The 15,575-nt window shown below is 44.9% G+C and overlaps 1 protein-coding gene across 8 annotated transcripts in view; it reads left to right on the top strand.

The window, feature by feature from the left end:
* VIT (vitrin) overlaps positions 1-15,575 on the top strand; it is a 57,397-nt gene that overhangs the window by 33,499 nt on the left and 8,323 nt on the right. The window contains exons 10-17 of one of the 8 annotated variants that reach the window (XM_005486528.4): positions 455-493; positions 595-651; positions 1,259-1,321; positions 5,431-5,478; positions 9,867-9,929; positions 12,566-12,713; positions 13,334-13,437; positions 13,927-14,153. In XM_005486528.4, coding sequence (XP_005486585.2) covers positions 455-493; positions 595-651; positions 1,259-1,321; positions 5,431-5,478; positions 9,867-9,929; positions 12,566-12,713; positions 13,334-13,437; positions 13,927-14,153 — 749 coding nt within the window. The remainder of the gene's footprint in view (positions 1-454; positions 494-594; positions 652-1,258; positions 1,322-5,430; positions 5,479-9,866; positions 9,930-12,565; positions 12,714-13,333; positions 13,438-13,926; positions 14,154-15,575) is intronic. The other 7 variants (XM_026793078.2, XM_014266646.3, XM_074537300.1 and 4 more) reach the window with 7 other exon arrangements.

The following is a 15,575-nucleotide window of genomic DNA, read 5'->3' on the forward strand; positions in this document are numbered from 1 at the left end:
TGCTTGCTCATATCCACTTAATCTCTGCAGAAAGGGTACTATCTGGTCTGGGGGGTTGTTTTGGGGTTAAAAACTTCCTCACACAACCAGGACAATTGGATGGTACTGAAATAGAGATAAACACAGATCACCAGTGGAAGTGGGGGAAAGAAAATTACAAAGGAGAGCAAATCACAGAGGTAACTGCAGATCTTTTAAATGCAGACCAGAGACTTGTAGAAGTAATATCCATAACTAAAGGGAACAGACAGATCTGTATGACAGACAGAGCAAGACAGTCCTTTTATAAGCAGGCTCAAAATATATCTAAGAAAGTCTATTAATGACAACTGTGTATATGAACCATTAATTCTGAGAGCTCTAAAGTGAGAGTCAGTGAAAAAGCTAGATAGCAGTAGTACTGAACCAAACATGGTGTAATAAATCACACTTTTCCACTTTGATGTCTACTTAGGACAGGTTCAGGCCGCACAAGGAAGAGGACAGAATACAGGTATGTTTAAATTTAACAACAAGCAGTAGATTTGTACTGCTCAAATACTAGAAAACCTTGTGTTCAAGTTCCGTGTGCTAACCAATATAATATTTTCAAAGCATTCAGGGGCACTTCCACCTCTGCAAGTAACAGGAATATTTTACTACACAATACAGGTAAAGGCATTACAATCCTCCTCTATTTCTTCCCCACAGATATTTTTACCACTTACATATTCCAAGTCATGCAGTAACACACTGTTTTCCCTCCTAACCATGTTCATAGCAGGCTGCAGTGAGAGGAGATATCACAGTGGTCATTGAGTGACAATAGTGTAACTTTAAAGGAAAAAAGCAAACAAGATTGATTAAACAAGGAGTTGTTCTCAAAAAAGTAGTCTAAAATAATTTATAGAGGGCTTTTATAACATTTGCTGTTGCAAAATAAGAGGAGAACGTTGTGTGTGTGTCAGTGTGCAGGACTAAGGCCTGACCCAGCTCACAGGCCCTGAGCACCATCAGCATCCCAGGACCCACTGCCAGCTGTTCCAGAGGACCAGCTAACAGCTGCACTGTGCAGCACCTACTAACACTTAAACTCTTTTGCCAGCCTCTTTCAGCCCTTTTACATTAATTCATAGTTTCCATCTTCCTTTTCTGTGTGGTTTGAAAATGTGCAGAAAGACAATGTGGGGCCACTGCATATCCTGTGATGATGCTCCTCTTTCCTCTCCTCTCCCACTGGCCTCCATTTAACCTCTTGCCTCTTTGTCCCATCATGCAGGTGCTCAGCACCAAGAGCCTGTTGCCACCTTCCAGAGCGCTGCCAGCTCTCCAGTCCACCTGGGTGAGCAAGACTGCTAGCAGCAGGTTTTCCACTCTCTTTAACAGTTTTAGCAACCACAAATTAGCACTTGTACTGCACGCTGTTTTCCTGCATCCTGGAGGGGGACCAGGGCAAGACTCATGCACTGAACACCAACTAGCAGCTTCCTGAAAGGGAAAGGCAGAGCAAAGCTCAGTCACAGGTGACCTGGTGTTTCAGGCCATGGGAATCAACATCTACAAAGTGTTTGCAATTTTTCTTATTTGTTAGTCAAAACAGGAAACAAACAACCATCTCTGTGCAGCCCTTCAGGTCTTTGGGAGAGCTAGATCTTCTGTTCCTGTGCTTCCCAGAAACCTCCAGGCTGACAGTGAAAGTAGAGGCTGCTTTTAATACTGAAAGTTGAAACATCCCCTGTACTGTTCTCTCTTCCTGGAAGTGCAATGGACCCTTCCCCAGCAAGCAGCCCAGTGAGCAGGCACTTCCCAACAGCCTCCCAGAGGCTCCAGAGCTCCCAGCACACGCCAAACACTAAATCTCTCATGAAGGACAGCAGAGATGCTCAGAGACACATTTTGTCTGGGAGCATCCAGGGTGGGGTGCAGGATGGGAGCTGGGTTGCAGCAAGGCATGCAGGGCTGCACCAAGGCTGCAGGGTCCCAAAGCCCCACAGGAGCAGCAGAGCAGGTCCAGGGGTGGTTCCCAGGATGACCTGACAGCCCAGGCTGCCAGGCAAGCAATGGGGCAGGTCTGACCAGGTCTGACCAGCTGAGGCAGGGCACCAGGTAAGGGAGGCAAGGTCTGGGTTGAGATGGCATGGCACTAACATTGGCGCAGGTACAAGGAGCAAAGGAGAGCGTGTGCACCTCTGCGCTGTCCCATTGGTGCTTCCCACAGCCTTTTCTCACACACAGCCCTGGCCAAGGCAAGGGCTGCCCTGTACCAGTGCTGACCTCTGGCATGGGCAGCCAAACCCACTGGGAGGGAGAGACTGCAGCAGATGAAGGCAGCCCTGAGGGCTTTGGTGAGAACTGGAATCACAGGAGGAGTATTGTGGCAGGGAAGAGCCAAGTGGTCATTCACATAGAGGTTAGAGGATGTTATTATGCAGGATATGTTATTATCTTTCCAGATAATTCCAGACAAGTAATCTCACCAAGCAGTCTCCTGGTCAAAATGACAATTTGTAGTTGGTCTAGTTGCAGCATATTTAAAATGCACTTGTCATGAGATGTACTCCACTCCCTCACTTTTCTACTCCTCCTCATTTCAATCTCCTTCTCTTCTTTCTGTTTTCCATCTGTGTTTGTCTTTTTCATACATTTTTTGTCCATACCAAAGGATGTGCTGGCTAATTCTCAGGCTAGCCAAATCTTTGCCAGAAAAACAGGAGAATACTGCCGAGCCTTACTTAAATCAAAGTCAGTATTTCAACCCACCTAATTGCTTAAGCCACCTTAAGGTCACCCTAAAGTGATTAAAAGGTACAAATTTTCCATCATAAATTATTCTGCTTTCTTCAACACAGAACAAGAAGGAAAAAAATACAAACATATTTGCTGTATTCCCAGTAAGTCCTGATCCCTTTTTCAGTCCAGAATGTGGCACCTCAGATGTGTTGCTTTCTAGCAGCAAACTTTTCTAACAATCAAAGGAAAATTCCTGAATAAGTCCTTGCTTTCTTGGAAAGGCAGGTTGTTCTTGATCCCACCAAGAGTGTGCAAACAGCAGAGATCAGTTCTGAGAGCTTGGCCATGATGTTGAGGGACTTCCTCTCATCAGCTCAGGCTGCCAGAAAAGTGTGCTAGGAAAATGCCTTCCCCAACACAGCAGTTACTTGTGCAATGCACATTAACTCCCTTGAAATCCCATACTCACTTAGTCTTGAGTTTTCAAGAATGTTTTTCCAGGCAATTATACTGAATAGTTTTGGTGGTGCCTTTCTTTTTTTTTAAGAGATCAGTCTTGAGGTATCCTAAAAATCAACTCTTTTTTAATGGGCATCTTCAGGTGACAAAAAAAAAAAGCTCTAGTTATAAAAATAATCATTTGACTTTCAGATATACATTCCATGGACAGCTTTCTTCATTATGTGTCCAGGACAATATGCAAGAAATAGAGGGTTATCCTGGATAAACAGGTCTATATTTTGCATATTCACAACCATCCTCCAAATTCTTGGTATTATCTTGTGTTGTTGGTACTTATCTTCATGAGGATAGTAAACTGCCACAAGAAGTTCTAAATGGGTGAACTGAGAAGACTGGTTGAAGAAACATCAGACGGCTCCTACCCACAGGGATTTGTACAGACTAGAGTACCTGTGGACATCTGAGCTGAAGAAGTTGTTAATTGTAAATCTAGAAAAACCTCACCATTGCTCCTACTGATAGAAATCAGTCTTTTTCTGCATCTGCCTGTCTATCTGAAAAGCATCTGCTTTTCAGATGTTAAAGAAGCCTGGTTTCTGAGTTTGCTCCCTGACAATGAGGTGGCAGCAGAAACAAACCTGTGACATGTGAGATGAGCACATTCCATTGTTCTGATCCTTCAGCTCACATCCCTACATTTGAAGAAGAGAAAAGAGGGCAAATCTTTGTGCTGCTCCTCAGCTGGTCCCATTTACCATACAGCTCCTACTGCTTTAAACAAGTTTGCCACTGCAACTCACAGAGCGCCAGATTTGTACAGAAGACTCGAGAAGTGCAGGGTCTTCTTCATAATTTGCTCTTTGTCTGTTTTTTCTTTTCAGCTGGTCAGGATGAAAAGCAGCCTCATATGAATCTTCCTTTCTCACAGTCACTGGGTGCTCCTCCAGCCTGGCAGGGGGAAGCACACCTTTGGAGATTATTTACTCACAAACTGGTTTCATTGACATTTGTTCTTCTCAGTGACAGCATTCAGGAGACCTGTTGGCCACTTTGATAACAAATGAACATCAGCCCTTCTCTGTGGGTAGGGTCCTGTGCTCTGCAACCATCACCCCTAGCTCCTGTTGGTGCTGTTTGCTCAAGGATGTATAAAACTGGCAAACAACACTGCCAGAATATAGGAATATCCCTCCTGGTTTTCCTCTTGTTTCTTTTCCCATTACCCAGGCCTGCCCTTCTTTTATCTGATTTCTCTTCCTAAGCACAATCAGAAAAAAACTTCTGTGTGCTTCATGATTGACTTAGCCCATTGTTGTCTTCAGTTTTTAGATCCTTCATGGGGTGTTTAAGTAGTGCTCAGCATAAGGAGGGAAATTACCCTAGCAGTGTAATTCCTACCCTAAGGGAGACCACACACCTTATTCAGCCATCAGACTCATCCGACAGGTCTCCCTCCCAAAGAGAAGCTGACAGCTCCTCATGGGAAAGGCAATCTAAGGACAAGCTCAGTGCTCTCTAGGCTGGAGGACACTGGCAAGCCCATGCACACCTTTGTTGAAGCCTGTACTGTACTTCACCCACTGGCTCTGGTCAAGAGCACACCAGCTCTGTGCAGCTTATTGGGTCTCCAACAGAGTTAAATCTTTTCTTCCTGGGATTCCCAGGAACTGTTTCTGTCCTAGTGACATGCAAGGGCATTCATCTGGCTGCAACCCAGAGCAAAACATCACTTTTGGGAACATCTGTCAGTAGGTTCCAAAAACAAAGACATTTTGGGGTTTATTTATAAGGGCAGCAATTTTGATGAAGTTATCTATGCCTAATAAGTGGAAAGCAATTTTTAGACAATTTCTTTGTATTTTGGTAGGCTGAAGGGACAGAGGAATCTGTAGGTGAGAGGTCCTCACAGATTTTCAGTGAAAATCTGTGAAAAACAACTTAAAAAACATATACTGCAGTCTGTGCCTCAGTATCAATGCAATTTAGAGGAACAAGACCAAAACAGATCTAGTGAGGTGTGTTTGAAATCTTAAAAAAGGTTAGTGCTTTGAGGGCAGTGATACAAGGCTCCTAATTATGGCTTGAAACGTGCACATAAAAGCTCCCAGGTTACTGATTTCCTCAGCTCCTAAGTTGTTAATGTAAGTATTTAATTTATTGTCTAAACTGACCTCTCTACATTGACTCAGAGCTGTGTGATCTCTAGAATTTGCACTACTATCAGTAAAAGTTCTTTTTCTTCTCTTTCATGTGTGAAAGCAATGGAAATAGACTCATGGAAACCTGGACTGAGCCTTTTTGACACAGGTAAATATTTAAGCATCTAGTAACTAGTCTGGGAATAAGTGGTTTCCATCACACATAAAAGTTAAATCTATTTATTCATCAGGCCCACAACACTGGTGATAACAATCTCGTTTTAAGAACTAATTACAGCATTTAAAATTGTAAATAAGGTATGTTGTTTACATCTTAGCAGATTATTCTGTGCTTTTGTCACTCTTGAGTTCCTGCTTAAAGCGGGAGCAGAAGAGAGGAGCTCTGGAAAGAGTTGACAGCTGCACTACAGGAAAGGGATTCCAGCTACTGGAATCCATTTGTAAATGAGAAGGTATTTTGGGAATGCCACAGCTGAGATCACAGCTTAGAGCTGCAATCAGTGCAGAACATGACAGATTATCCTGATGTCAATGTACTTGGGGAAGACATCCAGATAAGAAAAGGAGGGTTTGTGTCAAACGCAAAGAATAATGAACATCGTTGAAATTTTCTGACATTTTATCCTTCAAAAATGATAATATGGAGATAAGAATATTTTATGAGCACTGGTAAAGGAAAAAAACCCCTAAATTTGTAACAGGCTCTAGTAGCAACAAGACCAAGACTTGTGCAACCGTTAATCAGGAGCAGCCTCCAACTGCAGATTTAACAGCTCCCTTTCCTTGGGAACATTAAAGCAGACTGCACAAGGTACAGACCAATTAATGATGTGGTACTCTCCCTTTTCCCAGGGGCCTCACCATCCAGTACAAGGGATCTTTCCCACCACAGGTTTTGACGCTGGAGAGGGCTGTGCTGGTGGCCCTTGTAAAGGCCATTCCCTTGAATATTCTTCTTACTTCAAAGCCACTAGTGTGCTTATTCAGGAAAAGCTACAACACGAGGGCCAGGGTGCAGAGGGATATTTTGAGGCAGAAAATGACAGATTGCATTAAATGCAATGAAAGGTTGGGCATGGGGGAAGGGATGTTGTATTAATAGTTTCTCAGCAACCGAAGTGCCAGCATAGACTAGTGTGATAAATTCTGATGGATTCAGATTGTCACTTCAAAGGAGTGGTTTCTGGCGTGGATGTAATCACTGCTGCCTTACTCATATGAATGGGAGGTTTAATCAGTATGGACAGCTGTGACAATCAGTGAAGGGAACTTTAATTAGCATGGCTTAGACTGCCCATGCAGCAAGCTGAAATTCCCATGGTAGTACCAACAATAAATTGGACTGGCAGAACAGGGAGGCCCATAGAGACTGACCACCTCCCCAATTAGTTGGGGAAGAGTATTTGGTGGGTGACCTTATTGTTCCACTATGCACAAACCAGCCAGCTGACCCACAACCTTCAAGACCTGATAATTGCACTGGCAAATAAAAATGAAAAAAGCAGCACTGCCTACACATGAGTTTTTCATGCTGACAAAGCTAATGTCAGCTGTACGCCTGGGAAAAGAATATGGATTTTACAGGATGTAGATAAATGCATGAGGCAAATAGCTATCTATGAATAATCTTTCATATACAATTTAGTTGCTAAAATGGATGGCACATGTTAATTTCTAATTTCACTACAGTGTTAAATCCACCTACTTTCTGTTCTGCAAATAAGGCAAGGTGGGGGGAGAAATGCACATATGGGATAGCAAGCTGGCACATGTAAGATATGCAGTGTGCAGGCTGCAGGATGAAGCGTGGCTTTGGTCTGTTGCTGAGGAACTATTATGTGTCTGTGTAATTAAAGCCTGCACTGGAATATACACAGTCAGGAAGGCAGGCTGATGACTATTTCAGGTTTAAAAAAAACCCCACAATCATTTTCATCCATGTGGTTGACAAAGAGAGGCTGTGCATGACCAAGTCATGTTGCCTTTAACTTCCACATCAGATAAACTAACCATAGACTTGCATAAGACTTGCCTTCCTTCAAAGGCAGGTTTGGTTTGTGTCAGCAAGACCTTCAGGCCTGAGAGAGGTCAGAAATGTTTCCTGCAGCAGATATCACTGGATGGAACTGTTTGGTGTCACCCCTGTTCTACACTATTTTTCCTCAGTCAGGAACATGTGGCCAGCCTCAGGCAGTGCTGCCCCAGCACCACCACTCTACCTCTGCCTGCTGGTGTTTCCTCCATCCAAATGGGCTTGCATAGGCAAATACACAACACCAGGTGCACTCTTCCCTGTTCCCTGCCTGGGAGCTCATCCCCAGTGTGCAAGACAAGAGGCAGGAGCCAGCAGAGTGCTGGACAACAGCTCCAGCCATAAGAGATGAGGCCGGTCGGAGCCTGGCTTGCCAGCCTGCTTTTGAATGCATGCAGCCTGCTCTGGCACAAGAGGGCCAGCTCCACTAACTGTGGGAGAGGCTTTTCTGTCACAAGAGCCACTGCCAGGATGGGTGGAGAGTTCCTGCTCCCAGCCCAGAAAGTATCCTTTCCAAAGTCTAGGCAGGAGCACAGGGAAGCTCCAGGCACTGCAGGCACCACAGACACGGTGACAAAAAGCAGCACCAGCCCTGGGCCTCTCCTACCCTGGCCAGACATAGCAGGGAAATTCTCAAACAAAGCACACAAAGCAATCACCAGCTCTTGCTGTAAACAAAGTAGGGCAACTCTCTGTGCTCTTTGCCTGCTTCACTCACAGGCAGCCCCGTGGGCTCCCATACAAGGCCAAGCCCAGTGCTCCAGCCAGCTCCACGTCCTGGCTCTAGCAACAGGCAAAGCAGATGCCTGGGGACAAGCAAAGCAGAGGGAAATCACTGCTTTGGTGCTGCTGTTCGCAGCTGTTCTTTGGTCCCTGCAGCAGAAACTTTCTGCCCTGGCAGCTGAATTTCAAACTGAGAAGCCAAAGCCCCCCTGTCTGGTACGGATGCTGCCGTGTGCTGAAGCCTCCCTGCAGGGATCAGGTACCAATCAGGTCAGCGTTTCACCAGGTCTTGCACACTCAGACTTAATACAAACATGGCCCCTCATCCAAAACTATGGGCAGCTTTCAGCATGCAGCTAGAAGGACTCAAAAATGTTGTATTTGACAATTATGAGAGGTAAAATTTTAGACTTAACTGGAATAGAAATGGGAGTGGTTACAGAGGGGGATGGAGCTGGTACTTCCCTCCATTTTCTTCACAGTCCTCTGCCTTATTATGGCTTGGTCCTTAATACCTTCAGCAACCAGCTTTGGCTGTCACATCTTCTATCATATTTTGGTGGTGACCTTGCCTGATGGCCCTTTACAAACACTGATGCTCTCATGCTTGGCTTGCTCATGGCTGGCTGCTGTGGAGAGACAAACTCTGTGGTACCTAGTAATTTCTCATACTTTTCTTTATAGAGCTCACACTTTCTAAAATTACCTTTTCACTGTGTCTCTGAAGTCAGTAATCTTTCCTCAACTTACTTGGTGATGAAGATTTAAGGCAGTCTTCCTCCTAGTTTTCTTTAAAAATCTAACATGCCATTTACAAAAATAATAAGCTGTTCTGCTGTTCTTTTAGACTAACAGCTTTCTTGGTGTGTGTTCAGTTGTAGCTTGTCTGATCATTGCTGTCTCTTTTGAGGATTATCCCAGCTAAATCCCCTTAATCTTGTCATGCTTTACTGAAAAGACACAGTTCTTTGCCCGTGCTTGGAAGGGAGATGCTGGACTGTAGAAGTCTTGACAGACATTCAAGTCATGAGTGAAGTTCAGCATTTTTAGACCTAATGCCAGCCTGATGGTGTCCTGAGTCAGTACCTTTCACAAGGATATCAGCTCATCTTTTCAAGGCTGCTACCACCCAAATACTTCACTAGAATCCACTGGTGACCCATGAGACTTTCCCTTTACTTAACCATAGCTCTGTACCCTGTTTCTTTTGTGCTTTGCAAAATAACCCAGACTTGTGGGGGCACCTGAGGAACTGTGGCTTGCTGTAATGAGCTGGAGTCAGCTGCTGCCTGTGCTCTCCTCTCCAGACAGTAAACAACAAGATAAATCTGTGGCTTATCCTCTTCAGACATTGTGCAGCTCTTTGTAAAGCACAGTGGGCCAGTGGGGTGGCAGGGCTGGTTTTCAGGAGAAGATTGCTGGGAGTCACCATCCCACACCGTGGCCACCAGCCACGCTCAGCTCCTGAGGAGCCCACTACTTGTGCATGATGCTCCCAAGCCCTTGCAGTTAGGGAACTGACTCCCAAAGGGGAACACCTCAAAGCAGGTGCTAGGAGAGATTTTGGTGGCATTTCTAGAAATGTCTCTGCTCTTGTTTTACCTCAACAGTGATGCAGATGAAAAAAGGTAAGCTCCAAGGATGTCCTCCCCATTCCCATTTCCCTCCCACATCAATCCTCGGGCCAGGGGTTCTCTGCAGTGATCCTATACCCCATTTCCTTAAAGAGCAAGGGCAGCTACCAAGCACATACTGATAGAGCCTTTCCTTTCTCTGTTTAGGCTTCAGTTCAAAGGAAGAATTGAATCCAAAGCCGCTGGAATCCATCTCCCAGGGGAATCAGAGTATGTACTTCAGAATTAACTTTATAATTAAGCAACATTATTGATTACATATTGCTAGAATGCATTCAAATTAAATAGCAAAAGGTAAGTTTTCAAGAAAGCCTAAGAAAATCCAGGGGCACATTTTTCCCTTGCAGAGAAAAAGTGAGTACTCTCTGCTGACCCCTCATACACAGAACTGGCTTTTGCTTCTACAGGGAAGGAAATAACAGCCAAAATTTAGCTTACCTGGGCAGTGAGATGGTGGCTGCTCCCTACCACCACTTCCCAGGCAGTATCAGCTCCAGGCTCCCAGCAGAACTTCTTCACTCAGGTACTTTGGAGGCAGAGGACAGCAACCCAGCGTGCTGCAGAGCAGGCTCCCATGGCTATCCTGTGTGAAGGCACCTTCCCACAGCAGTGGGTGGGAGGGAAAGAAAGCACCTGAGAAAGGTCCCCAATGCCTGCCACAGCCAGGAGGGAGAGGATGCAGAGGGATCATCAAAGACCACCCAAGTTCAGAGAAGAAAATGCAGGTTCCCCTACTCTGAAATCTTCTACAGCCCATTAAAAAGGCAGATTTATCCATTATTCCATCTTTAGTTGAGGCCCAAAGTAGCGCAAGAAAGAGAAAGCAAGTTCTTAGTGGAGAGATGGGGTTGCCTGCAACCTCTTCATTAGAAGCCACCTCCAAGAGAAGGTTCACCCTTTCAACAGTGCCTGGGTCCTCTCTTGCCCATCTTTGGGCAGCTGAACACTATCTGGACTCTTTACAGTAACTACTGAACCAAATGTCTGTGTATTTCCAGGCATTTCTCTTAATATTTGAAAAATTATTTTCCCTATAAAAGATGTCAAATACACCTGAAACTGATACAGAAATAAGGGAAAGAAGAAAAAGGGAAGGCTTTTCCCTATAGACCCCATTGCCCTGCAGAAAAGCAGAGCTTGTTGCAGTGGAGGCACCAGCAAGGACAGCTGTGTTTCCAGCAGTTAAACTGAAATAAGTCACACCAGAAACAAAATTGTCATCCCACTGATATCTCTAGGACCATAAAAGTCCTGTTTCAGATCCTTCCTCCCTGCAAATCAGAACATGCTCACCTTCCTATGAAGCACCCTAGCCTGTGCTCTTGCAGTGTCCCTCTCATGTCCCAGCACTGAATCGGAATCCTCCCCAGAAACCAAGTCTGTCTGTAAGTGTATGTAAATCCTTGCCTCCCCAGACCCTGCTGGCTAACAAACTGCCCACTTCCCACATACAGATCTCATGAACTAGCTCCCTTTGAAGGACAAGAAATTCAGGAAAACTTGGCTGTTAATTGAGGTATTTGTTGTGGGTTCCCGACCTTGCCTCACGATGTGCTGCGAGCGGACTCGGTTCTCAGTCACGCTCCTGTAATTCAGCATTATTAGAATTACAAAAAAGAGACAGCTATGGGAGAAAAAATTGAAGGTAATGAGATGGGAGGCAGTTGCATAAGCCACTAAGAACAATTGGTGCTTTGTAGCCTTCGGGCTACCTAATGATTAAAACACAGTAGTTTGAACAGTCTGATTGGTAGGAGGCATCATCAGAGGGAAATCAAGAGATGGGGATGACCCAGATGCTGGAGGGGGAAAACGTTAATTAGCGCTCTAGTTAAGCCAAATTTTGATCCCGCTCTGGTTGCAGACCAAAGTAGAATGTTTCACCACTAACTTAGAGAAATGTGAAAGCAGGTTGGCAGAGATGAAGATCGCATTTGCAGCACAAAGATGAGGTTCACCTGTGTAATTAAAGGGAAGAGTTTGTTTGGGTACAGGCATACCTTTTATAGAACATTGCTTTCAGCCCAGAGAGGAAACACACACAGCACACTGCTGCTGCTGCACACACGGGTACAAGGCTACAACAAAAGAACAGCCCCCATTCAGTCGGAACATCCCAAGCAAAATCACCATCCTTGATGTTAGCTCCAGCCCAGAAGGAAACTGATGAACAATTCTCATTCAGAAGTGCAGAGCTTCCAGGATTGTAGTCAGTAATCCTGGATTGCAATCACTTTGAAGAGACCCCACAGTGTCAGACACATCCCAGGCATCACACATTTCAGGAACTTCCCTCCTTTCTGAGACACATTAACACAGTAACTGTTCCTGTTATGTCTATTACATCAATTAAATCCACAAGAGTGTCACCAAGGAAATGCCCATAGTTTGTGCTGTGCAGGTGCCCAGACCACAAAATCCAAAAACCATGGCTGGTTTTACAAACTCCCATCACCTCGGGGCTGCAAATAAAGTGTGCTGAGCCCAAGACATGGCTCTGAAGGCACAGGATATACAAGTCAGCTTCCTCCTGAGGGGCTGACCTCCCTGACCCCCAAAATGCAGTGCTCCCAGACTGACTCCTGTAAAAAGATTCTTGCCCTTTTGTCACACAGTCAAGCTTAGATGTTGTATGGGACAAAGTCATGCCAAGAACTGTGTTTACCAACCAGCAGGACAGACTTGAGCTGCCAAATGTGACTTGTCCTTGTCAAAGGCGTTTTTGTAGAGTTTACACAGCAGGACAAGTCACTGGATGCAGAGTTTTTAGGCCTTTGCTGCTTGCAAAAAGCACAGCAATCAGAAAGCACTAAAAATACTTTCGGTGTTTCTTTATCTCTCCTCAGATTGCAAGGTTGATTTGTCCTTCTTAATGGATGGGAGCTGGAGTATTGGCAAACGCCGCTTTCAGCTCCAGAAGCGGTTCCTTGGTAATGTGGCTCAAGCCCTTGGCATCGGCAGTGCAGGTCCTCTGATGGGCATTGTTCAGTATGGGTAAGAACTTCCCACACATTCCCATTGCCACAGGACATGACTGCACACTCTGGCAGCTGTAGCTCTGGAGCATTCACATTCTCTAAAAAAAATACCTTCACCCAGGATTTTTCTCCTGGGAAGCTGAGAAGCCTCAGAGAAAAGGAAAACAATTCTTATCTCATTTGCTTCTCCTGTGTTGTACTCATGTGGAATGTGTTTGGAGATTGTTTACCCACAGGTGATATTGTTTCATTGAAATCTGGTGTGAGCTGTTTTGACTCTTTGGCCAATCAGTGCCAAGCAGTGTTGAGACTCTGGAAAGAGTCACAAGATTTCACTGTTATCTTTTTAGCATTCTGTAAGTATCCTTTCTGTATTCTTTAGTACAGTACAGTATTATTTAATATAATATAGTATCATAAAGTAATAAATCAGCCTGCTGAGAACATGGAGTCAGATGCATCATTCCTGCCTTCGTCAGGACATTTACCAACAAATACAATACATCTCTAAGCTCCTATGTGCTAAAGGCCTCACTCCAGCTTGCACTCAGGATCCAGGTAGCACAGATCAGCCCTGTGGCTTTTGTGTTGTATGTGAAGCAAAACACTGACATTTGCTCTAATTTCTCCTTTTAGGGATGACCCTTCCACAGAATTTAACTTAAAAACTTATGCCAACTCCAAGGATCTAAGGAATGCCATTGAGAAAATACAACAGAAAGGGGGACTTTCCAATGTTGGTAGGTGATGGGGCTGCTTGCACTTCCTCTGCTCAGGGAGGGCTTCAGAGCCTGGGCTATAGCAAGCCCACACCTCACAGGACACAGAGGCTGGGGCCAAACAGTGCTTAGTGCTGAGGCCAGGCTGGTGAGGGAACACTGCTCCCACCACGACCTGCATGTGTTGATCCCAGGGCCTGCAAATCCATCACAAATTGAAAGAACATACGGGCAGTTCCCATCAGCACTTTGGGGATCCTTGATAACCCAGCTTATCACTCCCAGCCTCTCTGGGGCATACAGAGGGGGTTCAGTGCAGGAGGGCTCAGGAAGCACTGGCACCAGTAGCAGTGGTCTCCCTTCCTGCTCACACAGCCACAGAAACTGCTTTCCCCAGCTCTCTGCAGTCTTCAACACTTGAGTCAGCTCTCTGCCTACTATTTCATGGGATATTATCAGATGGAGTGCTTCCAGATCTGTAACTCCTCCTCAACTCCTCTTCTATTGCAGGGAAGGCACTTTCATTTGTTAACAAAAACTTCTTTCTGGATGCTAATGGAAACCGAGGTGGAGCACCTAACGTGGTTGTAGTGATGGTGGATGGGTGGCCAACCGACCGAGTGGAAGAGGCCTCCAGGCTGGCCAGAGAATCAGGGATCAACATTTTCTTTGTCACTGTTGAAGCAGCTGCTCAAAGTGAAAAGCAGAATGTTGTTGAACCAAACTTTGTGGACAAGGTAATTTGTGGACAAGGTAACTTGTGAGTCTGACCAGGACTGAGTCTGAGCATTTGACCAGGCTGAGTCTAACTAAACTTTCCAACCTACTTTATTCAGGGCATTTCCCTTTCCTTCTTATCACTTACGGTTATTTCTTCTCCTTCTTGTACATACTGTCTTGAGTTTTTCCGTACAAAAACCAGGCAGTAATGCTGAGGTCAGAAAGGGGATGAAGTCAGTAAAGTTCTGGTTTGAGGTACATCATCAAGCAAATGGCTTTTGACCAACTAAACCTTAGCACACACCTGCAGTTGTACTGAGATGAGCGGCTTTCCAAACACTCAGTATTTGGAAAATGACAAAGTACAATCACAGCTTGAGCAATTTGGAATTGCTTTTTACACAAACCTCTTGCTGTGCATCTCCCACTAGGGAAAGGGTGAGGAGACCTGTCAACCAAATGTCAATGTTGCATTTACAAACAGGTCCCACACAAGCAAAGGTTGGCACAGTCCCAACATAAGCACATCCTAGTTTTTCAGCTATACTGGGTAACTCAAACATTCTCTTTTCACTGTTGATGAAGGCTATTTTTCAGTTACTTGTTTCTGCTATTATGGACTTCATGGTAGCACTTGGAAAAAGGGTAAATCTCTGCCATATGCAGCAAAAAAACCAGAATGGAAGCTTTGATTGATTTGTATTTGGCACCAACTAGCTGTCTGATAACAGTGCTCCAGAACAAGCTGGTACCCAGTTAGGGCAGGAGATACCTGCCAAGTGGCAGACCAGGCTGGGCCTAGGAAACAGGGTTAAGTTATCTGGTACTTCTAGAAAACATATTCCCATCTGAGCTGGTTTGCTCTGCCATGAAATAATCTCCCATGAGTTTCAGAGCTGCTCCAAAGAGCTTCACTGTCTCTGGTCAACATATAATTGGATTGTAGTCTCATTTGCATTTAATGTTTTTTAAAGAACAAAGCTACAGCAAATCTCTGCAAACCTGCCAGGGACATTGCAGAAGTGAGACTAGAGTGGGCTTAGAGCAGCAAGGTAAGGATGGAATGGTGGCTTGATATTGCTGCATCATAACATTAAAATAGAAGTGAGATAGTAAGAAGAGCAAATGAGAGCAGGACACCATGAGGAACCCACACTGGAGGAAACTGTAACTCCCTTGGAGCTGTTAGCCTTTATGCAAGTCAAGACCAGGGCCTTGATCTTTTAAAACAGTCAGATACACACACCATCACAAAGCTGATAGATAAAGCCTGGCATAACAAAATATTCTCACCCGAAAACTGAGGAATTGGCCTTTAAGAAGCACTAAAGCCAAAAACAATTTGATCCAGCCTGTTTGCATCACTCTCCTCCTTGCCCCACCCTTCCCTTCCTCCACCCTTTGACTTTTCCCATGTCCTCTTCTGTGCCAGCCCTGCT

This window comes from Zonotrichia albicollis, chromosome 3, assembly GCF_047830755.1.
Source record: "Zonotrichia albicollis isolate bZonAlb1 chromosome 3, bZonAlb1.hap1, whole genome shotgun sequence".
Lineage (NCBI taxonomy): Eukaryota > Metazoa > Chordata > Aves > Passeriformes > Passerellidae > Zonotrichia > Zonotrichia albicollis.